General features: G+C 42.0%; 1 protein-coding gene across 1 annotated transcript in view; it reads right to left on the reverse strand.

The window, feature by feature from the left end:
• Positions 1-11,215: 11,215 nt before the first annotated feature.
• The window catches only part of ACAP2 (ArfGAP with coiled-coil, ankyrin repeat and PH domains 2), a 182,906-nt gene continuing 166,889 nt past the window's right edge, over positions 11,216-27,232 (reverse strand). Inside the window, exons 21-23 of the mRNA XM_073578696.1 lie at positions 24,625-24,735; positions 22,108-22,169; positions 11,216-18,102 (exon numbers count right to left, since the gene is read on the reverse strand). Of these exons, the coding sequence (XP_073434797.1) occupies positions 17,999-18,102; positions 22,108-22,169; positions 24,625-24,735 (277 nt within the window). The 3' untranslated portion in view covers positions 11,216-17,998. The remainder of the gene's footprint in view (positions 18,103-22,107; positions 22,170-24,624; positions 24,736-27,232) is intronic.

The raw sequence follows: 27,232 nt of genomic DNA on the forward strand, positions 1-27,232 counted from the left end.
CCCAGTGCCGCAGCCTCCACCCCCCCCCCCGCATTCAACTTATCGGCATCTCCCATCACTCCCCCTCTGACTTAGCAGCATGTGCCAGCAGTGGAGCTGATGAAAAGCGCTACAGAAACCAGAGCAGCGGGGGGAAAGAGTGGGAAAGGTAAGTGTTGTGTGTTTATGCAGGAAGTGGTGATGGCCAACTCACTGAATGAATTTAAGAAAGTAATGGATGCTTTTCTTGTGAGTAATAGTATAGAAGGTTACGAATAACATATTAGAGGTAGATGGTTGACCCAGCTTAACCTCTTCCTGACATCAGACATACTATCCCGTCCATGGGACCCGGGCCCCTATGCCCATGGACGGGATAGTACGTCTACCGCGATCAGCGGCACCCACGTGGTGAGCGCCGCTGATCGCGGCCGGGTGTCAGCTGATTATCACAGCTGACACCCGGCACAATGTGTCAGGGGCGGTCACGGACCGCCCCCGACACGTTAACCCCTTGCACACCGCGATCAAACATGATCGCGGTGTACCGGGGGTTAAAGGGAAGCATCGGCAGGGAGGGGGCTCCCTCCGTGCTTCCCTGAGCCCCCCACGGCAGCGCAATGTGCAGCGATGCTGCGGGGAGCTCCTTTCCTGCAGGCCCCCGAATACAAGATGGCGACGGGGGCCTGCAGGAAGCTAGCTTCCTCAGTGCCTGCAAAGCGCAGGCATGAGGAAGCCTTCGGCACTGCCTGTGACAGATCGCTGATCTGTCACAGTGATCTGTGATGTGACACATCAGCGATCTGTCACAGGACAGTGATGTCCCACCTGGGAATATTTAATAAAGTTAAAAAAAATAAAAAAAAGTGTTAAAATAATTTTAAAAAATCGCCAAATAAATTAGAAAAAAATAAATAAATATTCCCCCAAATCCATTTTTTGGAAATAAAAAAAAACAAAAAAAAAATAAAAGTACACATATTAGGTATCGCTGCGTCCGTAATGACCCGCCCTATAAAACTGTCCCATTAGTTAACCCCTTTAGCGAACCCCTTAAAAAACAAAAATAAAAAACGAAGCAAAAAGTAATGATTTATTATCATACCGCCAAAGAAAAAGCGTAATAACGCGCGATCAAAAAGACGCATATAAATATCCATGGTACCGCTGAAAACGTCATCTTGTCCCGCAAAAAATGAGCCACCACACAGCATCATCAGCGAAAAAATAAAAAAAAGTTATAGCTCGCAGAATAAAGCAATGCAAAAATAATTATTTTTTATATAAAATAGTTTTCATTGCATAAAACCGACAAAACATAAAAAAACGACCTAAATGAGGTATCGCTGTAACCGTACTGACCCGAAGAATAAAACCGGTTTCTCAAATTTACCGCATGCGGAACGGTGTAAACGCACTCCCCCAGAAGAAATTCATGAAACGCTGGGTTTTGTTCATTCTGCGTCCCAAAAATCGGAATAAAAAGCGATCAAAAAATGTCACGTGCCCGAAAATGGTACCAATAAAAACGTCAACTCGTCCCGCAAAAAATAAGACCTCACATGACTCGGTGGGTCAAAATACGGAAAAATTATAGCTCTCAATATGTGGTGATGCAAAAACTATTTTTACAATAAAAAGCGTCTTTTAGCGTGTGACAGCCGCCAAACATAAAAACCGCCATAAATAGTAAATCAAACCCCCCGTTATCACCCCCTTAGTTAGGGAAAAATAATTTAAAAAAAAAGTATTTATTTCCATTTTTCGGTTAGGGCTAGGGCTGAGATTAGGGTTAGCGGTGTGTTGGGGTTAGGGTTGGAGTTAGAATTGGGGGTTTCCACTGTTTGGGCACATCAGGTGCTCTCCAAATGCAACATGGCGTCTGATCTCAATTCCAGCCAATTCTGAGTTGAAAAAGTCAAATGGTGCTCCTTCCCTTCCAAGCTCTGCCATGCGCCCAAACAGTGTTTCACCCCCACATGTAGGGTATCAGCCTACTCAGGACAAATTGCAAAACAATTTTTGGGGTCCAATTTCTCCTGTTACCCTTAGGAAAATAAAAAATTGGGGGCAAAAATATAATTTTTGTGGAAAAAAGATTTTTTTATTTTCACGTCCGAGCGTTATAAACTTCTGTGAAGCACTTGGGGGTTCAAAGTGCTCACCACACATCTAGATAAGTTCCTTAGGGGGTCTAGTTTTCAAAATGGGGTCATTTGTGGGGGGTTTCCACTGTTTAGGTACATTAGGGGCTCTCCAAAGGCAACATGACACCCGCAGACCATTCCATCAAAGTCTGCATTCCAAAACGTCACTACTTCCCTTCCGAGCCCTGACGTGTGTCCATACAGTAGTTTTCTCCCACATATGGGGTGTCAGCGTACTCAGGACAAATTGGACAACAACTTTTGGGGTTCAATTTCTCCTGTTACCCTTGGGAAAATAAAAAAATGGTGACTGAAAGATCATGTTTGTGGAAAAAAATACGAATTTTTTATTTTCACGCCCGGGCGTTATAAACTTCTGTGAAGCACTGGGGGGTTCAAAGTGCTCACCACACATCTAGATAAGTTCCTTGGGGGGTCTAGTTTACAAAATGGGTGTCATTTGTGGGGGGTTTCCACTGTTTAGGTACATCAGGGGTTTTCCAATCGCGACATGGTGTCCAATTTCAATTCCAGCCAAAAACGTCAAATGGCGCTGCTTCCCTTCCGAGCTCTGCCATGCGCCCAAATAGTGGTTTACCCCCACATGTGGGGTATCAGCGTACTCAGGACAAATTGCACAATAACTTTTAGGGTGCTGTTACCCTTGGAAAAATAAGAATTGAGGGTGAAAAGATCATTTTTGTGGAAAAAATATGATTTTTTAATTGTACGGCTTTATGTTATAAACTTCTGTGAAGCCCTTGGGGGTTCAAAGTTCTCACCACACATCTAGATAAGTTCCTCAGGGGGTCTAGTTTTCAAAATGGTGTCATTTGTGGGGGGTTTCCACTGTTTTGGTACATCAGGGGTTTTCCAATCGCGACATGGTGTCCGATCTCAATTCCAGCCAAAAACGTCAAATGGCGCTGCTTCCCTTCCGAGCTCTGCCATGCGCCCAAATAGTGGTTTACCCCCACATGTGGGGTATCAGCGTACTCAGGACAAATTGCACAATAACTTTTAGGGTCCTGTTACCCCTGGGAAAATAAAAATTGGGGTGAAAAGATCATTTTTGTGGAAAAAATATGATTTTTTAATTGTACCGCTGTACGCTATAAACTTCTGTAAAGCCCTTGTGGGTTCAAAGTTCTCACCACATATCTAGATAAGTTCCTTGGGGGGTCTAGTTTCCAAAATGGGGTCACTTGTAGGGGGTTTCCACTGTTTAGGTACATCAGGGACTCTCCAAACGTGACATGGCGTCCGATCTGAAATCCAGCCAATTTTGTATTGAAAAAGTCAAACGGCGCTCTTTCCATTCTGAGCTCTGCCATGCGCCGAAACAGTCGTTCCCCCCCACATATCAGGTATCAGCGTACTCAGGACAAATTGCACAATAACTTTTGCAGTCCAATTTCTCCTGTTACCCTTGGTAAAATAAAAAAAATTGAACCTGAAGTATTTTTTTTGTGAAAAAAAAGTTAGATGTTCATTTTTTTTTAAATATTCAAAAAAATTCCTGTGACGCACCTAAAGGGTTAATAAACTTCTTGAATGTGGTTTTGAGCACCTTAAGGGGTGCAGTTTTTAGAATGGTGTCACTTTTGGGTATTTTCTATCATATAGACCCCTCAAAGTGGCTTCAAATGTGATGTGGTCCTAAAAATAAAATGGTGTTGCAAAAATGAGAAATTGCTGGTCAACTTTTAACCGTTATAACTTCCTAACAAAAAAAAATTTTGGTTCCAAAATTGTGCTGATGTAAAGTAAACATGTGGGAAATGTTAGTTATCAAGTTTTTTGTGTGCCGTATCTCTGATTTAAGGGCATAAAAATTCAAAGTTGGAAAATTGCAAAATTTTCAAAATTTTCGCCAGATTTCCGTTTTTCTAACAAATAAACGCAAGTTATTTGAATGAAATTTTACCACTAACATGAAGTACAATATGTCACGAGAAAACAATGTCAGAATCACCGGGATCCATGGAAGCGTTCCAGAGTTATGACCTCATAAAGGTACAGTGGTCAGAATTGTAAAAATTGGCCCGGTCATGAACGTGCAAACCACCCTTGGGGGTGAAGGGGTTAAGGGAAGGAATTTTTTTCCCTATGGAGAAAATCGGCTTCTACTCTGTGGGTTTTTTGCCTTCCCCCGGATCACCAATGCAGAACAGCTGCACTAAAATAGGCTGAACTAGATGGACATAAGGTCTTCCTTCAGCCTTCAAAACTATGTTACTATGTTTGCACTATACTGTGTGTGGGGAGGCTGCATTATACGGTATGTGTGTGTGGAGGCTGCGTTATACTCTGAGGGGCTGCAGTATACTGTGTGTGGGGTGCTGCATTATATTCTGAGGGGTTGCATAAGGTTAAAAGTTGACCAGCGATTTCTAATGTTTCCAACAAAATTTACAATACCATTTTCTTTTAGGGACTACATCACATTTCAAATGACTTTGAGGTGCCTATATGAAAGAAAATACCCAAAAGTGACACCATTCTAAAAATTGCACCCCTCAATGTATTCAAAACCACATTTTAGACTGTGTTCACACGCTGCGTTTTTACCAAATTAAACGCTTAGAAGAAGCTTCCCATTCATTTAAATGAATTCCGCACTTTCTGTGCATATTGATGTGTTTTTCCACGAAAAAAACGCATCGCAGCAAAAAAAAAAACAGCATGCTCATTAATTTTGCAGAAAATTCCGCATTTCTAGCTATTTTCTATGTGACTGGGACCGCTCCGGAAAAAAACGCATTAAAAACGCACTTTTTGCGCAAAACCGCGCGTTTTCTGGGAAGGAGTCAGGTTTTCATACAGAAATTTTCTGCATACGTGTGCACATAGCCTAAGAAGGGTATTAACCCTTCATGTGCTTCACAGATATTAATGGAATATTTAAGGAAAAAATGAACATTTAACTTTTTTTTTTAACAAACATTTTACTTTAGACCCCATTTTTTTATTTTCACAAGGGGAACAGTAATAAATAATCCCAAACCTTTGTTGTGCTATTTATCCTGAGTACGCCGATACCCCAAAACCACTGTTTGGGCACACGACAGGGCTCGGAAGGGAAGAAGCGCCATTTGACTTTTTTAATGTAAAATTTGCTGGAATAATTAGCGGACACCATGTTTTGTTTGGCGAGCCCTTGATGAGCCTAAAAAGTGGAAACAACTCTTAAGTGACACCATTTTGGAAACTAGACCCCTTAGGGAACTTATGTAGATGTGTGGTGAGTACCATGACCCCTCACCCAGGTGCTTCACAGAAGTTTATAAAGTTGAGCCGTGAAAATAAAAAAAAAATAAATAAAAAATCACATTTTTCACACAAAAATTTTTAGCCCCAAATTTTGCATTTCACAAGGGTAACAGGAGAAATTGCACCATACAATTTTTTGTGCAATTTCTCCTCAGTATGCATATACCCCAATATTTGAGGGAAAACTACTGTTTTGGTGCACGGCAGGGCCAACAAGGGAAGGAGCGTCATTTGCCTTTTTGAATGCAAAATTTGCTGGGATCATTGGGGACACCATGTAGCGTTTGGAGAGCCCAGTGTAAATAAAAAAAAACCCCACATTGTTTCCCACAAATAAAAGTTATTTTAGCTCCATTTTTTAAAAAATTTCACCTGGAAAACAGGAGAAAATTCACCATAAAATGTATAGTGCAATTTCTCCATTGCAGAGTGTTAAATCAGCGTCGGACATGCAGGAGAGGAGGCATGCCAGCTCCTGCCCTGAGCATGAGCTGAAAGGGCAGTTTCCAGGGGACCTGGTGGCCATCTTTCTGCCCGGGGTCACCATGGAGACCATCGGCATAATGCGATCGCATTGTGCCAATGGGAGTACAGAGGGGAGGAGGAGCTCTCTCCCTCTGCGATGGCCCACAATGTCGCTGGCACTATTAACAGTGGCATCACAGGGGTTAATTGCCCCCGATCGGTGATAGCACATAGCGCTGACGCCCGCATTTGATAGCGGCGGTGCTCAGCGTGAGCCCAAACGATCAGGCGTCGTATACATACGGCAGTTTGCGGGACCGTAGCTCCTGTGGTGCCGTACAGTTGTGGCCAAAAGTATTGACACCCCTGCAATTCTGTCAGATAATACTCAGTTTCTTCCTGAAAATGATTGCAAACACAAATTCTTTGGTATTATTATCTTCATTTAATTTGTCTTAAATGAAAAAACACAAAAAGAATTGTCCTAAAGCCAAATTTGATATAATTCCACACCATACATAAAAAAGAGGGTGGACAAAAGTATTGGCACTATTCGAAAAATCATGTGATGATTCTCTAATTTGTGTAATTAACAGCACCTGTAACTTACCTGTGGCACCTAACAGGTGTTGGCAATAAGTAAATCACACTTGCAGCCAGTTGACATGGATTAAAGTTGACTCAACCTCTGTCCTGTGTCCTTGTGTATACATATGGTGCATGTTGGGAAGGGGTTAATGCTCATCTTAAGATTTTAGAACATGACGTCTTGTGTGCTTCGCGGCGGGACGTGGTGGCAGGTTCTTCTGCTTCTCAGTTCCCCCCCCACCAGCCTCCTCTGCTTCTTGTACAGGTCATTGATTATTCAGTGACCTGCCTCCTTTTTAAAATTCAGCACAGTGCGAGTCTGTGTCCTATGTGCAGGAATTCAATAAAATGGGGCCGGAGGCAGTGCATGCACAGATTGAGATTTCAGCTCAGTGAATCACTGCTGGTGATTTATAATTTAACTGTGCAGTGTTATGCATCTGGTGTGCGGCTGCCCTGAACTTTTGCCTCAGGGGCCCAATGAGCAGAAGCAAAGGAGGGGCCCAGGCTTCCAATGTCTGGGCTCCCCCTTTTGTTTCTGCTCACCGGGCCCCATACACTAGTAAGGGCAGTAATGCCCTGAAGGCAGCCTTGATTCCCTGTGTTAAATACAGTGGGGGAAATAAGTATCTGATCCCTTGCTGATTTTGTAAGTTTGACCACTGACAAAGACATGAACAGTCTATAATTTTAAGGGTAGATTAATTTTAACATTGAGAGATAGAATATCAAAAATAAAATCTCTTTACAAATTTATATAATTTATATATTTGCAGTGAGAAATAAGTATTTGATACCCTACCAACCATTAAGAGTTCTGGCTCTTACAGTCCAGTTAGACACTCCTAATCAACTCGTTACCTGCATTAAAGACAGCTGACGTACAGTCACCTTTATAAAAGACTCCTGTCCACAGACTCAATCAGTCAGACCCTAAACCCTACAACATGGGCAAGACCAAAGAGCTTTATAAAGATAGTAACATAGTTACTAAGGCCGAAAAAAGACAGTCCATCCAGTTCAGCCTATAAAATTCTGTCAGAATAAATCCCCAGATCTACATCCTTCTAAAGAACCTAACAATAACTGTAAGATAAAGTATTGTTACGCTCAGGAAGACATCCAGGCCTCTCTTGAACCCTTCGACTGAGTTCGCCATCACCACCTCCTCAGGCAGGGAATTCCAGATTCTCACTGTCCTAACACTAAAGAATCCTCTTCTATGTTGGTAGAAAAACCTTTTCTCCTCCAGACGCAGAGAATGCCCCCTTGTGACCGTCACCTTCCTTGGTATAAACAGATCCTTGGAGAGATATTTGTATTGTCCTCTTATATACTTATACATGGTTATTAGATCGCCCCTCAGTCGTCTTTTTTCTAGACTAAATAATCCTAATTTTGCTAATCTCTCTGGGTATTGTAGTTCCCCCATCCCTTTATTAATTTTGTTGCCCTCCTTTGTACCTGCTCTAGTTCCATTATATCCTTCCTGAGCACCGGTGCCCAAAACTGTACACAGTACTCCATGTGCAGTCTACCCAGAGATTTCTACAGACGCAGTATAATGCTCTCATCATGTGTATCCAGACCTCTTTTAATGCACCCCATGATCCTGTTTGCCTTGGCAGCCGCTGCCTGGCACTGGCTGCTCCAGGTAAGTTTATCATTAACTAGGATCCCCAAGTCCTTCTCCAGGTCAGATTTACCCAGTGGTTTACCGTTCAGTGTGTAATGGTGATATTGATTCCTTCTTCCCATGTGTATAACCTTACATTTATCATTGTTAAACCGCATCTGCCACCTTTCGGCCCAAGTTCCTAACTTATCCAGATCCATCTGTAGCAGAATACTATCTTCTCTTGTATTGACTGCTTTACATAGTTTTGTATCATCTGCAAATATCGATATTTTACTGTGCAAACCTTCTACCAGATCGTTAATAAATATGTTGAAGAGAATAGGTCCCAACACCGACCCCTGCGGTACCCCACTGGTGACAGCGACCCAGTTAGAGAATATACCATTTATAACCACCCTCTGCTTTCTATCACTAAGCCAGTTACTTACCCATTTACACACATTTTCCCCCACACCCAGCATTCTCATTTTGTGTACCAACCTCTTGTGTGGCACGGTATCAAACGCTTTGGAAAAATCATGATATACCACATCCAATGACTCACATTGGTCCAGTCTATAGCTTTCCTCTTCATAAAAACTGATTAGATTGGTTTGACAGGAGCGATTCCTCATAAACCCATGCTGATATGGCATTAAACAGTTATTCTCATTGAGTTAATCCAGAATAACATCCCTGAGAAACCCTTCAAATATTTTAGCAACAATAGAGGTTAGACTTACTGGCCTATAATTTCCAGGTTCACTTTTAGAGCCCTTTTTGAATATTGGTACCACATTTGCTATGCGCCAGTCCTGTGGAACAGACCCTGTCACTATAGAGTCTCTAAATATAAGAAACAATGGTTTGTCTATTGCATTACTTAGTTCTCTTAGTACTCGTGGGTGTATGTCATCCGGACACGGAGATTTATCTATTTTAATGTTATTTAGCCGGTTTTGTACCTCTTCTTGGGTTAGATTGGTGACCCTTAATAATAAGATGACAGGGACAAGATCATAGACCTGCACAAAGCTGGAATGGGCTCCAAAGCCATAAGTAAGTCACTGGGTGAGAAGTTGACAATTGTTGGTGCAATAGTAAAAAAAGAAATACAAAATGACTGTCAATCGACATCGATCTGGGGGAAGGCAAGAGATCTGCCTAAAACTACACGGGGGAACTTGTTAATGATTTCAAGGTAGTTGGGACCAGTCACCAAGAAAACCATTGGTAACGCATTACGTCGCAAAGGTTTAAAATCTTGCAGTGCCCGCAAGATTCCATTGCTCAAGAAGGCACATGTGCAGACCCATCTGAAGCTTGCCAAAGAACACCTGGATGATTCTGTGAGTGATTGGGAGAAGGTGCTGTGGTCAGATGAGACAAAAAATTGAGCTCTTTAACATTAACTCAACTCGCAGTGTTTGGAGAAAGAGAAATGCTGCCTATTACCCAAAGAACACCATCCCCCCTGTCAAGCATGGAGGGGGAAACATGTTTCTCTGCTAAGGGCACAGGACTACTTCACTGCATTAATCGGAGAATGGATGGAGCCATGTACCGTAAAACCCTGAGTTACAACCTCCTTCCCTCTACTAGGACATTGAAAATGGGTCGTAGCTGGGTCTCCCATCAAGACAATGACCAAAACATACAGCCAAGGCAACAAAGGAGTGGCTCAAAAAGAAGCACATTAAGGTCATGGAGTGGCCTAGCCAGTCTCCAGACCTTAATCCCATAGAAACCTTATGGAAAGAGTTGAAGCTCCGAGTTGCCAAGTGACAGCCTCAAAATCTTAATGATTTAGAGATGATCTGAAAAGAGAAGTGGACCAAAATTCCTCCTGACGTGCGCAAACCTCATCAACTACAAAAAACGTCTGACTTCTGTGCTTGCCAACAAGGGTTTTGCCACCAAGTATTAAGTCTTGTTTGCCAGAGGGATCAAATACTTATTTCTCACTGCAAAATGCAAATAAATGTATATAATTTATACAATGTGATTTTCTGGATTTTTTTTTTGATATTCTATCTCTCAATGTTAAAATTAACCTACCCTTAAAATTATAGACCGTTCATGTCTTGTCAGTGGGCAAACTTACAAAATCAGCTAAGAATCAAACACTTTATTTCCTTCACTGCATGTGAGTATCCTACATACAGTCAAGTACTGTGGGTATGAAAAGGATAACAGTGTTTCAGCAGGACAAAGACCTGAAGCATAAGTTGAGATTGGCGAAGAAATGGTTCAATGACAATGAAGTAGCTGGACTGGCCTCCACAGTCCCCACACGTCAACCCAATTAAACACTTGTGGGTAGAATTGAAGAAAAAGCTTTATAGGGAAACAAGTGAGTTGACCAGTATGCACCAACTTTGGGAACATGTAGAAGAGACCTAGAATTAGGTTTCGGTCGAGACTTGCTTGAATCTGATTAAGAGCATACTCAGAAGGATTGTTGAAAAACAAAAGGTGGATTTACAAAATACTAAAAGTAATACAAATTAAAATTTTGATTTTTAGGAGAAAAACAGTAACAATACAGTGACATGACAAGAATGTGCATAACTAATTATATGCAAATTAGCTGCAAATCAAATATTATGTATAAGATAGCGATTGTGTTTAAAATGCTGGTAGTCTCACTTTGAAGCAGAAGTGGATGGTGAGATACGGAGCCTGAAAGTCAAAAGTTCTAAACATTTTTACCATTTTACTTGTCAGTGTATATATCACAATCCAACAAACTAGTATGGTTCTGTGGGTACTCGCCCTGCGTAGAAGATGGAAGTGATTTCGAGCACCATTTACCACACATTGTCCATTTAAATATAGTGACAAAATAAAGATGGACACAGCTCAGACCAAATATTATTCTGCAGCCCGGTGGCTCAGTGGTTAGCACAGCAGCCTTGCAGCGGTGGGGTCATGGGTTCAAATCCCAACAAGGACAACATCTGCAAGGAGTCTGTACGTTCTCCGGTTTCCACTCACATTCCAAAGACATACTGATAGGGAATTTAGATTTTAAGCCCCATCGGGGACAGTGCCAATAATGTCTGTAAAGTGCTGTGGAATTAATGGCGCTATATAAATGAGTAAAATAAATGTTAGCAAATACATATGGCAGGACATTCAAAAATCTTTTTTTTTCCTTTTTTTATTGAAATTGCATACTGTTTTGATTCTGCAGTGTACAAATTATTCAATCAAGTATTTACATTTGTTACATAATGTACATGTGCACTGAAAAAGTTCTCTATTTTTTTATGTGAGCAAAAATAAAGCTACATTCAAGTTTAACTTACAAAAGTTATTACAATAAAACATGATATGTTTGACATTCTTCATAGCACAGTATCTGGAAGGAATATTGCAATGCAAAAAAAAACGATGTCCATCAATGGAAAAGCGCAAGATTTATTATCCTAGTGAAAAAATATTGCACTTCAGAGTATGGAGGACACAGAAGGTGAAATGTGGAAATCAACACATAATTTACCCTCAGAGAAGGGGCCATTTTTCGGAGGCTGCTGTAGATTCATTCTTGGGTCCCTTAGAGGCTATAACGAGGCTTATTTTTCTGCCTATTCAGACGACTGAGCAACGAATGAGAACATGTTTAGCACTATATACAGTACTTACAGAAAGAAACCTGCAGTATAAATCACAAGAGATTTTACAACTGAGTGACTGACTGCCTTACGGTAAGGGGACGGATTGGTTTCTCACTGCACCATGTTCTTGAGGTCAGTCACCATTAGACCTTGCAGTGTTTTGTAGACTTTATTCTGTGACACACAGACTCGGTATGACTCGCTTGCCCAAGGAAAACTAAATAACTCAAAAGTGAAGTGCGGTTAAGTAGAACTGTACTTTGGCAACTTGTTGATTGGATCTTAGATGCTACTCAAGTTTTTGCTAACCAGAAAGTTTAGCTAACCATATACTAAAGATGTATACAGCAGCTTTCTTAAGGCCCCGTTACACGCATCAATGTCCCAGCGATTCCACCAACGATCCGACGTGGATGGGATCGCTGGGACATAGCTGGTCGTTGGTGAGCTGTCACATAGACAGACCCACCAGTGATCAGGACCAGCGAGCAAGCTGGTTTCCAATGTAAACAGCGGGTATCTAAGAGCCGCGCGGCTCTTAGGGTATGTGCACACATAGTTTTTTGTCTCTGCGGATTTTGTAGAGAAAACCGCAGGACAAAGTGCTGCGGTTTTTTCTGCGGTTTTGCCCTGCGGTTTACACCTCATAATGGATTGAGGTGTAAAACTGCAGCGTTTCTGCACCAAACAATTGACATGCTGCGTTTTGAAAACCGCAGCAAAACCGCGCGGAAAAAAACGCAGCATGTGCACAGCTTTTTTTTATTTCCATAGGAAATAAAGGTACTGTACAACGCAACAAAATCTGCTGCGTTTCTGCAGAGCCAAAAACGCTGCGGAAACGCATCAGAAACCGCAAAGTGTGCACATACCCTCAGTTACCCGCTGTTTACCTTAGAAACCAGCGTGCAAGGTAAATAGCGGGTAACGCCGCTAAGAGCCGCATGGCTCTTAGATACTCGCTGTTTACATTGGAAACCAGCGTCGCTGATCGTTGCTCTCCTGCTGCCACACGCAGAAATGTTTGCTGGCCAGCGGGAGACCAACGATCAAAAAAAAACGGCCAGGACATTCGAGCACGATCAGCGATACCCGGCAGGGGGGCCGGTCACTGATACATGTCACACACAGCGATATTGCTGGCGAGATCGCTGTGGCGTCACAAAATCAGCGATCTCGCTGTGTGTGACGGGGCCTTTAGAGAGCTATTGCTCATGGATGGTCTGTGAGGCTATGTTCACACGGAGTTTGTCTTGGATTTTTCTGACTGAAAAATCCACAAAAAATGCTTAAAAAAGTTGACTTTTTAGTGTGCAATTAGACATGGTTTTTGAGTACGGGGTGGTTTTTTTTCTATATCGCGTTGATTCAACAGTCAAATTTGGAACATTTTTCCAAGCAGAAAAGCCTCAAGTACTGAGGCTACCAACTGGTTTTACCCATCAACCAACAACTGTATTCCAAAGCAATATATTGGGTTGTATGTGATTGTGTGGTGCCTGCCATTGCCATTCCATCAGTAGCCCTAACAGAGGTTTGCCTTCCTTCATGTCTTGGGGTATGTGCGCGTTAAGTATTTGTTGCAGACATTTCTGCATCAAAAACCTGTCTCTTGGCTGGAAAAAAACACTGCATGAAAAAACTTTTTTTATGCCTTTTTCTTTCCACCCATTAAAAAGGGTTAAAAAATAACCTGTAACAACAAGGGATTGACGTACCTGAGATTTGAAACTGCTTCAAATTTGCAAGGAAAGAAGCAACAACATTTGCATGAGACTTCAGAAATCTCATTCACTTTGCTGGGACTGTAAAATGCTGTGTTTTTCGTGGCAAAAGTGCGACATATGCACATACCCTTAGGCAGGATGAACATCTGGTGTTTTTGTAATTGCAGAGACATCTTTTTTATACAGGGTTTGGGATGGAAAACATATTTTCTTTGACAAAATTCACACAAAAACACTTGTAAAACTACACCTATTGTATCAAAACCAAAAACACGCTCAGCTCATAGATTTGAGTTTTTAGCTCTTTGAGCTTTTCATAAATCACTTCAATAAATGGCAAGTTGCTTACTGAAGTGGTTTAGGATAAAGGTACTGTCACACTTAGCGATGTACCAGCGATCCCGACCAGCAATATGACGCGGTCAGGATCGCTGGTACATCGCTAAGTGGTCGCTAGTGAGCTGCCACACAGGCAGATCTCACCAGCAACATCACTGGGGACGGGGGTCGCTACTTACCTGTCACACTAGGCGATCCTGCGTCCTCCCGCCCGCGTCCACGCTCGTCTCTCCACAGGAAGCTGACGACGAGAAGGGGTCCTGAACGTTCTCGTGCGATCAGCGATAACCAGCGGGGGAGCCGGTCGCTGGTAAGTATCAGACACAGCGATGTCGCTAGCAATATCGCTATAACGTCACAAGTTATAGCGATATTGCTAGCGATATGGCTTAGTGTGACAGGCCCTTTAGATTCTTTATGTTATGATAACGGCTTCATTTGTCCAGGTTTCTCCCTGTGCAGGCCCACTGCAGCTTAATCTTAAAGGATCTGGTTTTGATCACAGATGTGTCTCGGATTTCTGCTGCAGATTCAAGGGCAAATAGCCTTTTTTTCTGACAAGTATGTACATCATGTAAAACTGATCTTAAATCAGAGTAACTAATTCTGTGCTTAGAAAAGGATAAAAGAAAAAAAAAATGAGACGTTTAGGCTGTGTGCCCACGATGCGATTTTTAAGCGTTTTTGCCGCGATTATTGGCACGAAAACGTTTAAAAATCGTGTACAGGACGCCCCCCATGCATTCCTATGGCATTCTGCACATGCTGTACTAATGCTGCGTTTTTTTCCATGGCGAAATCGCATCGCGGAAAAAATCGCAGCATGCTCATTCTTTTGTGCGGAATCGCAAAGAATTGCCGCGATTCCGCACCCATAGGAATGCATGAGAATCGCTTACTTCCCGCATGTGGCTATGCCCAGCATGCGCAAAGTTAAGCGTCTCATGTAAAAAAAAGAATAAAAAATAAATCGGGGTATATTTACCTTCCGACGTCCCGCGCTGCATTCCCGGCCTCAGCGTTCCCAATAATGCCTTGCGGCAAGGTCCTGTGATGACGTGGTCTCGCGAGATTGCTATAGTAACGCGAGACCAACGTCATCACAGGTCTCGCAAGGCATTACTGGGAACGCTGAGGCCCGGGAAGGCAGCGCGGGACGTCGGAAGGTAAATATACCCCGATTTTTATTTTTTTTTTTTATCATTTTTAACATTTTATCTTTTACTATTGATGCCGCATAGGCGGCCTCAATAGTAAAAAGCTGCTCACACTTGTCAAACACTATGTTTGACGAGTGTGACCAACCTGTCAATCACTTTCCAAGCGATGCTTCAAATCCCTTGGAAAGTGCTTGAGAAAATCGCGGAAAAATCGCGAACAGAATCGCGGTGAAATCGCGCGGAAAAAAACGCGCGATTTCTGGGAAGGAGTCTGGTTTTCAGGGTGCGTTTTAACACGCAACGTGGGCACATAGCCTTACTCAGATACCTGTGTACTGACTTCTCGGAAAGCTTTGCCAATGGGATCAATAGCATCAGCAACAGCTTACTCATAACTGCTTACTGCAAAAGTAAATATCATCTTACCAATAAAATAATTATCTAATAATCCAGACAAACTGAATCTATAACACTTGTGCTCCTTGGGTTTACCATAGACATGTATTCATCTACATTAACTAAAACCCACAAAAACTATTCACTGTGGTCCCATAAGATTTGTTCCCTAAAAACAATACCCTTGTTCATTATAGTCCATTATCTTATAATGCATGCTCTACAATCTAGTCTCCTTTACTTTTTTATATCAATTTACAGTACGTGGCAGTGGCCATTAAACAATGTATGGAGCCTCGCTGTTACACCCCATATTGGCTGTTATCCAGCAAGAGCCAAAGCAAATAACTAATCAATAGGGTTGCTGTGTGGCAGACCCCCCACTTATATGATATTGGTGACCTATGCTCCGGACATACAAATAATACTTAGGTCTTGGAAAACCACTTTAAAGGGAATCTGTCAGTAGGATCGTCCCTCCTGAGCCTTAAGTAAGGCCATGCAGGTCAGAGAAAGTTGAATAAAATGATATCTTGATATCTGCAATCCAATGTCTTATTCCGGACACTGATCTGTATGACAGTCTGCCTCCAGAGATTATTTTACATGAGGGGGGCATTATCAGTGTGACGTGTAATGGACGCTTTCTGCTCACCAGATGTCTCTGCATAGCTGTGTGTTATTATAACTGACACATCAGCAGGTTCCTCTCAGCTTCCAGCTCACAGGCAGACATGGCTGCAATATTTTTACAATACAGCAGAGCTGTGAAAGCTGCAAAAAATGTGTTTGCAAGAAGACAAAGTTCAGTTACACTGTTCTGTGTTAGTTACTTGTCTCACACCGATAATGCTCTTTTATTAAAAATAATCTCTGGAGGCAGAGTCTCATGCCGACCAACGTGCGGCCCATAGTCGTTAACACATCATTCACGGTACATATAAGAAAAATATAGATTTCTCTGGACTGAATCATCAGATCGCAGATAAGAAGGTAACATTTTATTCATCTTCCTCTGACCTACATGACCATATAGACTGCTTAGGAGGGTTGATCCTACTGACAGACTAAGGGTTAAGTATTTGGTGCGAAAAGCTCTTTAGGCTGCCTGATATTGATTTCATCATTGGTACTTCCAAACTAAGACTTAAAAAGGTGCTGTACATAACATGTGCTTTCTTAGAGAAGACTTGTACTGTCTTCTACATTCTATATGAATACTTGCTCAATGCTAACAGTTTAACCAGTTGTTAACTGTCCAATAATTGATACATTAAAATAAATCTAATATAACTACATTCTATGTACAACTCTCTAAGTGACAAAATATCTATATAAAATAAGATACACTGTATGGCTTACAGATTTGAAAGCTTGAAGACGGACTACCCCATACTAGAGCAATGATGCTGAGGAAATCCAGCGGGTTGAGGCATCTTTACACATACTTCATATACAGCCTCACTGATGGGACACCATGTATGTAAGAAGGAGGTTTCAGAGCTGCATATCGTATCATGCTCACTGTGCGCATCAAGCTGAACAATATTTAAAGGGGTTTTCTGGTCTGAAAAGTATGCAGTCAGTCAATGTGATGTGATGACCGTGCGATGTGTACATGGTCACTATTGCTACACGTATGCCCCAAGACAGTGGGCAGCCATGTGAACGCACGTATGGGATTTGCATACTCAACTAGTCTCATTCAGCTCCTCCCAAAAGATGGATAAAGGCTAGTCTGCACATGACCACATGCATGCAAGTAGCCACGTCAATGCCCACTCGCTCATGGCATCCAGGGGAAGGAATGGTGACAGTGAGCACATTGGATGCGGTCACAGAGTGAATCCCTTTAAGAAAATGAAGGTAAATTGGATTTGATAACAGATTTGATAAGCAGAGCACAATTTCACAGGTAGCAAGTAGTAAATGCTTCACTGTAATAAAATCAGTAATATACTGACAATAGGGAATTTGGAGTATTGCACAATGGCTTTAATCTTCCATTTCACACTAAATAGACTGTAATGGTTGGAGAATTAAGAGAACAGACCTCATAGTGTCACTCATATATTCTAAACTACCCATTAAAAGAGCAGGGTATCTATAACTAGAAGTGGATGTTCGGTTATCTGTAGGATGCAGCTCTTGGGATAGCAGATAATCTTTCTTTGCGTTCTTTCAGACATCGTATGTAGCATTATATTTGGAAACCTTGCTTCAAAACGGCTGACTGTTCTAACAAATTAGTGCAATGCTGTCATAGAAGGTGCAGAATTCTGTAGAACGTTACATCAGGTATAATGGATGAAGCCGTCTGTTGGTCCTTTTGACGTAGAAACAAGAAAACTTGGCAGCACAGCCTATGGTGGACCCTATGTAGTATTCACTCTAAACAGCTGAAAGCATTATTTGTTCATATACTCGTCACAAAAGAAAACAGCCACAATATTGCAAGGCAGCCATCCGTCACCATAACACTTAACGGTGTCACACTTAAGTAAAAAGTGATTTCTTCAAAGCGCAAAGCAGTGATCCTGTCGGGTGGCCACATGGAATGCTAAACCCTTCCACCGAGAGCAGCTAAGCACTGGCCTGCAAGATACACTAGGGCTAATAAATAGATTTTCTATTGTGATTACAGTAAATACTTATTTTAAAAGGAAAATTTCAGAATGTATAGAATTCAAGACTTCTGAGAATCTGGCGGCTGAAATCGATTCAGTTTTTCGGGATTGTTGGATGCCATATGGGAAAAATCTCTGAAAATATCTTGGTATGTTTCATCACCTGTAAAACGATACAAAAAAGACCAAATTTGAATTATACACAATATATGGAAAAAAATGCTCATAATGATGGTTGTTACTGGTAAAATAATACATAGGTTGAAGGCGCTTCCCAGTGCCAAGTTACTGATGAACAATCCAGTATCAGATCAGTGGGGGTCCAACATATAGCACCTGTTACCAGCTCCAGACTGAACACAGCACCATCACTCCTGGGATTTACACACTAGCTCCTATTCAAATAATGGAACAGCTAATGCTTGGGAGTGTCAGATGTGGGACCCCCACTGGTCTGGTACTGACGACCTATCATAAAGATGGGTCATCAATATCATAGTACTGGAAAAACCCTTTAAAGGGAAACAGTCGCCATGAAATTGCAACCCAATCTGCAGGCACCATATTATAGAGCAGGAGGAGCAGACAGATACATAATTTTATGAAGAAAATTCAGTATAACATGTGCTTTATTCATTTAACCCTCTGCTCTTTCTGGGATTTCCGGTCCACTGGGGGGGGGGTATGATCAGAGAAAAAGGGAAGGTTTGGAGCTCATTAAGTTTGTTGTAAAATGAGATGCACTGAAATTTTGACGGAAGCGTGCCGAATCCAACTATTGAAGCACAGAAAGTAACAAGGAAAGCCAAGGGAAAATTACTGGCACGTCCATGCAATACAATCAAAAACCTTTCTTTAGATATCCATAAAAACAGGTGGAACCACATAGCAGCTTAAAAACCTGACACGTTTTTGGAGCAGCAAATCATAGGATGAAGGTTTTAGATTTTATTGGATAGACGCGTCAGCGTTCGTCCATTGCTACCTATGTACTCCACCGGGTGGTCCTATCGGTGGGCTATCTATTCACACGTATACAAATAAAACTGGTAGGACTGATAAGCCAAGAAACGGCAGAGCTTTAAATCACTAAAACACAGGGTATACTGAATCTTCTCTCACAAATCTCTGTATCAATCTCCGCTCCCCCTGCTCTATAACATGGTGCCTGCAGACTGGACGGCATTTTCATGGTGACCCGGTTCCCTTGTAGTACGAGGGGTCACTGCATATGCCTTAGGACAAATTATAAATGCCAACATTACAATGTAACTTGTTTCTTATGACATGATGAAAGTCTCAACCATAGAGGCCTTTGGCATGCATGGGCTAAAGTGTAATTTACAAGGATTTCTACCTGCAGGAAGACTCCAAGAATCCAGTCAAATGACAAAGAAGGAAAAAAAGCAGAGTATCCCATATTTAAGCATATAAAAAAACAACTACTTGCTGAACAGGAAACGTAAAAAAACCCACAGTATTGATGGTATATAAAAGCTATCTAAATGTGTAAGGCTGGCGTCACACAGGGCCATTAGATAGGTTATGTTACATCACAGCAGTGATTGCTGGCACCCCCACCTGTCAGGAGAATAAGGGCCTCCAGAACCCAATATGAATGGAGCGGTGGTCAAGCATCCATACTGCAGCTCCATTTATAGTCTATGGGACTGACAGAAGTAGACTGTTGTATTTACCTATATCCATTGAATTTAAGACACAACCCCTTCAAAGGGGATTTACAACTTCAGCATCGTCAAAATCAATAGGAATATAAACCATCATACCGATTACTATAGCTCACACTGCTGCTGCACTTCCGTCAAAGGTCTACCCTACACAACAATAACGCTGGCCACTGACTACAGGGACTGGGTCGGATCCATGTTGCAATTTCCTGTCCAGCAGGTATGATATATCATAGAAATAAGTCATAACATAAATATTGGAATATATCTTTAAAGAGAACTTGTCATGTAAAATAACACTATTAACCGGCAGATATGAGGTTAATACGAGGGTAATCTGCAGATTTATAGCTTTCTGACACTGTGCTGAGAGTTCTACTGATTTGAGGAAAATACTTTATCCCCCCCCCTACCACACCAGTCTCACCCTTTCAGTCATAGGGGTGGCGCAATCACAGTTTCGGTCACCATTCAGCGGTGGCTCATCATTTAGACCGGTTGTCAGTCAGTGCTGGAGGCGAAGTTACAGCCGCCAATTATATGCACGGAGCGGTGACTGAAACCGTGCCAGCGCCTCCCCATATGACAAAGTCAAACACTGCCGAGAGGAATAAAGCTCATTTCCTCCTGGCAGCGGGGCTCTAAGTGCAGTGTCGCACCGTGTAAGAACACTATACACCTGCAGATAAACCTTATATTTACATAGGTTGAAAAAAGACCTGGCTCCATCAAGTTCAACCTTTCTCCGAAAATTGCAAATTTTGTCACTAAGTTAACTATAACCCACAGTTATGTGTATTGAGGAAATTATCCAGCCCTTGTATAAAAGCTGTTATAGTGTCTGCCATTACTACATCTTGTGCTCGGACATTCCACAGTCTGACTGCTCTAACTGTAAAGAACCCTATCCTGTTTAGCTGCCGGAATCTCCTTTCTTCCACCCGTAATGAGTGCCCCCTGGTCCTTAGTATGATCTTTGGAAGTAATAAGTCATGTGTCAGTCCTTTGTCCTGACCACACATATATTTATACATAGAAATGAGGTCTCCTCTGAGGCGTCGTTTTTCTAAGCTAAACAAGCCCAACTTCTCCAACCTCTCATCATATGAAAAGCCTTCCACCCTTTGTAAAGTAGCCGCCGGAAGAGACGGGAGGCGGGCATGACACTGGCTAGGAGAAGTGACAGAATGGTGGATGAGCAGTGAGCCGGGTTTTTGTAGGAAGTGACATAGTGGGGATTGAGGAACAAAAAGGATGCAGCGAGGGCGATTGCCCTCTTTGACTGAAAGAAGTCCAGACAGCAACGGAAGTCGGGTACAGGTTAACGGTGTGGAGGTAACCTCTTCTCTAGATTCACGGTGCTTCCGAGCCTTTAAAAACGCGGCAGGAAGTAAGGCTGGGAGGAAAGGGGCAACGCCAACAAAAATCACCAGACCAGGACCGTGGTAGCTTCGATGGCCCCACCAAGTGTCTTTAATTATTAATAAAATTGGATGCTGTAGCCATTCTTATCCAAAGAATAATGGTTGTGGCTTGTCCTTTATTCTGGAGAGAGAACGCTGGGAGAGGAAGGGAAGGTGTGTTGGGGGTGAAGTCACGGGATGTCGACCTTTCCAGGGTCATAATCTAGTTGCCCGCCTGTGAACTGACTCTAACTTCTGAATTTCTTTTTTAAAATGTGGAGCCAAATATGGATCCCATATTCTAGGTGTGGCCTCACCAGTGATGTATAAAGGGGTAACAATACGTTGGGATTGCGGGATTGGATCTTTTTTCCTTTTCTTTTTTACACATCCTAAAATCTTGTGTGCTTTTGTGGCTGCTCCTTGACATTGAGTACTGCTGCTCAGCTTACTTGTATCCAGAATACCCAAGTCCTACAATCCCACTATGAATGGAGATCAGTGATGGTCTGTATAGGTACTATGCACCTTGAGTGCTGCTTGACACATATGAGGATCTACTTGTTGCTCCCCACTCTTTTTCCTCCCTATCTGAGGCACTATGTTATTAATGGTAACTGTTTTTATGAACTTTTTCAATAAATGGTTATTTTAACCTTATTGGTGGTTTATGGTTACTCAAATTTCTCTGTTTTCTGCCACTTCTCTTGGTTGATTTACCAATCTAAACTCTCTATGGTCGCTATTACATTCACAAAAAAATCATTAAGAGAAGACAGGGAAGCAAAAATATTGCAGCATTTAAGGTTATGTGGATAGGATGTGCAGCTTACAGAGAACAATTTCTATACCATCTAAGAAAATAAGGCAACTAATTCAGTGTAGTATGAAAACACCATCTCATCCTAAAAGCAGGCGGCATAATATGTGCATATAAATTACATGTGACACATTAATCAGACAAGTTGCTGTTCATCTTCCTCCCTAAAGACTCAGGATGACCAAGCTGCAGGCTAATAAACTCTTGCATGCACTTTCTATATTGCATTTCTGTGTGGCTGTTGGTGGAATATTGACCTGGTTGCCCGTAAAGACCTTCCGATTCCCGCATCTCTTCATTCATGCGTGCCAAGCGTAATCTAGAAAAAGGAGGTCACAAAGTCCATTAAATACTTAAGAGGGAGCTATGCTGTCAGCATGATTTACTGAAGATGTACATTTTGCTTGGCCCTGGCTGTGCTAGGATTTTTAGTCTAATATTCAGAGTAATAATTCTTTCAAAAGTAGATAACTTTTACATAAAAATCAATAATTAATTTAGGAAATTTTCCTTAAAAAGACACGGTTATATTTCATCTCCCTCTATCACAACTACACAAAGTAACATATCAACTTATTACTTTAATGAGAGCCACTTATAGTGATGAGTACACTGTACTATTAAACAACACAAAGTATACAGAGGACTCAGTGAGCAGTCCACTTTGCAGCGCCTTAAAAATGTATCATACCTTATGAACTCTTCCTCATTTTTTTCAAGTCACACCCACTAATTAAATGTATTTTATTGGAATTTTATGTGATTTACCAGCACTAAGTAGTAAGTATTTGCGATTTGAAAAGGAGACGATACATGATTTTATAATTATTGTAAAAATATAAATCTGAAAATTGCAATTTGTATTCAGCCAATACTTTGTAGGACCCCCTTCCACTGATATTACTGCTGCAAGTCTTTTGGGGTAGGTCTCTAACAGCTTTGCACATCTAAAGGCTAAAATTTATGCCAATCTTTCTTTTGCAAACCAGCTCTACCTCAGTGAGATCGGATGGAGAGTGTCTGAGAATCACAATTTTTAAGTCTTGCCACAGATTCTCAATGGGATTTAGGTCTAGACTGTGACTGGGCCATTCACACACATGAATATGCTTTGATCTAAAGTATTCCATTGTAGTTCTGGCAGTACAGTATGTATAGGGTAGTTGTCCTTCTGGAAGGTGAACCTACGACCCAGTCTCAAGCCTCCAACAGGTTTTACTCCAGAATTGACCATCTTCTCATCAACGCTGACCAGCTTTACTGTGTCTGCTGAAAAAAAGCATCCACACAGCATGCCATGTTTGACAGTGGGGATGGTGTTTTCAGGGTAATGCGCAGTCTTAAGTTTTCCACCACACATAGCAGTTTGTACTTAGTCCAAAATATTCTACTTTGATGTCATCTGATCAGTGCATTTTCTTCCATATGCTAGCTGTGTGTTCTACATGACTTTTTGAAAACTGCAAACGGGACTTCTTATGGCTTGCTTTAAAAAATGGACAGATTATCCACCTGAGATGTGGATTGCTGCAGCTCCTCCAGAGTGACCATGGGCCTCTTAGCTCCTTTTCTATTTAGTGCTCTTCTTGCTTAGGATGTCAGTTTAGGTGAACTGAACAGCCATGTCTTGGTAGGTCTGCAGTTTATCCCTGACCTCTCTGGTGTGCTCCTTGGTTAACAGAATGCTGTTTGGTCCTCGATGTTCTCAAACAAACTTCTGAGGCCTGTACAGAACAGCTGTAGTTATATGGAGAATAAATTACACCCAGGTGGACTCAATTTATTAAATATGTTTTCACACTACATAGAGATAAGTACAAATGTACATCACAATTTTCAGATTTATAATTTTAAAATATTAGGAAAACCAGGTATCATTTCCTTTACACTTCACAAATACTTACGTTGTGTTGGTATATCACATAAAATCCAAATAAAATAAAAAAACATTTACTAATGTGGGTGTAATGTGAAAAAAATGGGGAAAACTTCCCTTGAGTATGCATACTTTATCAGGCCACTGTATACATTCACGAGAGAAGTGCTCCTTCCCGTAATCTCACAATTACCTTCAGTGTTGTAGGCAAGAACACCATCTCTGGAACCTCCATCTATCTTAAGAATTGGGCCTTATCAAACTCCGCTGTCTTTAAGAATTCCCAAAATAGCCGAGAACAGATCTTCAGACAGAAGTGTGAAACAAGGACTCATTTTCAAGACAGATGTGAGTACCAGTGGTGGGGATATGCCACAAATGTAGAAGGTGGAAAAACAATCATTACTAGACTTGAGCAAACATCATCGGCTCCCTCCTTATTCAGCAAGCTATAGCGCTTACTGAAGAAGCTGCAGCTGGAACCTGGATACCTGGGGCGCTCCCAATTATCAGGTGTCCAACGCCGTTGCATGTGTTGTGGCTGTGTGACTGTCACAACATATGCATATACAGTCGTGACTCATGCAGCTATGGCGCCGAACAGCTGATTATTGGGAGCGCTCCAGGTATCTGGGTTCCCGATGCAGTTTCTTCGGTAAGAGTCGAATAAGGAGTGAGTCGATGATATTCGCTCATCTCTAATCATTACGAGTCTGCAGTATTTTTTATTACATGCCATTAACAAAATGGTGCATATTTTTGTGCCCTTTAGGCTAATAGTCTTTTAGATCTGTCGTCATAGTATGCTGTATTTAAATAAGACTGTACAGAAGGGTGACAGACCAGCTTATAAGTGTAAAGCCTCGAGAATAACTATTTAATACCAGAAACTACGTACAGTGTTACTATATCAGCATTAGCGGCTTCCACAGCAATGCTCAACGGATCTTTTCCATCCTCATCGGTAGCATGTTGATTAGCCCCACGCTTCAAAAATAAGCAGACTTGTCTGGTAGAAAATAAAAATGAAAATTGAAGGTGGTAAAAACAAATACATACATAATCCTGTCTCATTACAGTCCTAACCACTATATTCCATTATCAGCCCACATATAAGGTTTTTAACCTAGTACAATCCTTTGCAGAAACAAATATTTTCATTATACAAACGAGCGTGCAGGAAATGTGTGTAGCATACATTTTTATGGTTTTACTAATAACCTCGAAGAAGAAATCCCACAAATTATTCCCTAATAAATATTGCATTATAATATATATATATATATATATATATATATATATATATATATATATATACACACACACACACATACATACACACACACACACACACTACCGTTCAAAAGTTTAAGGTCACTTAGAAATTTCCTTATTTTTTAAAGAAAAGCACAGTTTTTCCAATGAAGCTAACATTAAATGATTCATAAATACACTCTATACATTGTTAACGTGGTAAATTGACTATTCTAGCTGCAAACGTCTGGTTTGTAGTGCAATATCTTCATAGGTGTATAGGAACAGATTTCCAACAACCATCACTCCAGTGTTCGTATGGTACTTTGTGTTTGCTAACTGTGTAAGGCGGCTAATGGATGGTTAGAATACCTTCGAAAACCCTTGTTGTGCAAGTATGTTAGCACAGCTGAAAACAGTTTGGCTGATTAGAGAAGCTATAAACCTGACCTTCCTTTGAGCTAGTTGAGAATCTGGAGCATTACATTTGTTGGTTCCATTAAACTCTCAAAATGGCCAGAAAAAAAGAACTTTCATGTGAAACTCGACAGTCTATTCTTGTTCTTAGAAATGAAGGCTATTCAATGCGAGAAATTGCCAAGAAACTGAAGATTTTCTACAACGGCGTGTACTACTCCCTTCAGAGGAGAGCACAAAACAGGCTCTAACCAGAGTAGAAAGAAAAATGGGAGGCCCCGCTGCACAACTGTGCAACAAGTACATTAGAGTCTGTAGTTGGAGAAATCGACGCCTCACAGGTCCTCAACTGGCAGCTTCATTAAATAGTACACACACAATGCCAGTGTCAATGTCTACAGTGAAGAGGCGACTCCGAGATGCTGGCCTTCAGGGCAGAGTGGCAAAGAAACATGGATTTTTGTGATAACTCACCGTAAAATTCTTTTCTCCGAGACGCTCATTGGGGGACACAGATACTGTGGGTGTATGCTTCTGCCGCTAGGAGGCTGACACTAAAGGTACTGTCACACTTAGCGATGTACCAGCGATCCCGACCAGCGATATGACGCGGTCAGGATCGCTGGTACATCGCTAAGTGGTCGCTAGTGAGCTGCCACACAGGTAGATCACACCAGCGACATCGCTGGGGACGGGGGTCGCTACTTACCTGTCACACTAGGCGATCCTGCGTCCTCCCGCCCGGCTCCACGCGTCGCTCGCCTCTCCACAGGAAGCGCCGCAGGAAGCCGACGACGAGAAACGGTCCTGGACGTTCTCGTGCGATCAGCAATAACCAGCGGGGGAGCCGGTCGTAGGTAAGTATCAGACACAGCGATATCGCTAGCAATATCGCTATAACGTCACTAGTTATAGCGATATTGCTAGCGATATCTCTTAGTGTGACATGCCCTTTAGTGAAAAAAAAGAGGTTAGCTCCTCCTCCGCCGTATACACCCTTGCCCCTATTGCGGGCGGAAATCAGTTTGGTGCCAAAGCAGTAGGAGGACAACAAAATCAGCTTTAATACAGGTACCACAGGTCCAAAGAAAACACCACTCTTATCAAATAAGTAAATTAATTTAAACAAAACAAGAGCCAACTGGCTAATAGGCTGGGTGCTGTGTCCCCCAATGAGTGTCTCGGAGAAAAGGATTTTACGGTGAGTTATCACAAAAATCCATGTTTCTCCTTCGCCTCATTGGGGATACTGTGGAACGTCCTAAAGCAGTCCCTGGGTGGGAGATTGACTCACTGATCCGAGCTACAAGCACCTCTTGTTTAAAGGTGCGCCACCGCTGTTGGAGAATCCTTCTACCCAGGCTCACATCCGCTGAGGCCTGAGTTTGGATATTATAATGTTTGGCAAAAGTGTGCAGGCTGGGCCAGGTTGCTGCCTTGCAAACCTGTTCCATCGAAGCCTGGTGCCGAAGTGCCCAAGAGGCACCAACTGCCCGAGTAGAGTGCGTTCTGATCCCTGCTGGAATCGGTGTGCCTCTAATAAGGTAGGACTCCTTAATCGTCCAATGAATCCATCTGGCTATGGTCAATTTTGAGTCAGCGAGTCCCTTCCTGCGCCCTTCGGGGAGCACGAAAAGCGTGTCCGTCTGACGAAAGGGTGCCGTCCGCGACACATACCTCCGGAGGGCTCTTACCAGTTCTAACGTGTGAAGAGCCTTTTCCACATGGTGCATCGGTGCTGGACAAAATGAAGGCAAAACCACCTGCAAATTGGTAGCAATTCTGCGCTGGAACAGGACGGATAAGGCCGATATTTGTCTCCTGAGGGAACTTGG

This window comes from Dendrobates tinctorius, unplaced genomic scaffold, assembly GCF_039654945.1.
Source record: "Dendrobates tinctorius isolate UK_male_01 unplaced genomic scaffold, ASM3965494v1 ptg000060l, whole genome shotgun sequence".
In the NCBI taxonomy this organism is placed as follows: domain Eukaryota; kingdom Metazoa; phylum Chordata; class Amphibia; order Anura; family Dendrobatidae; genus Dendrobates; species Dendrobates tinctorius.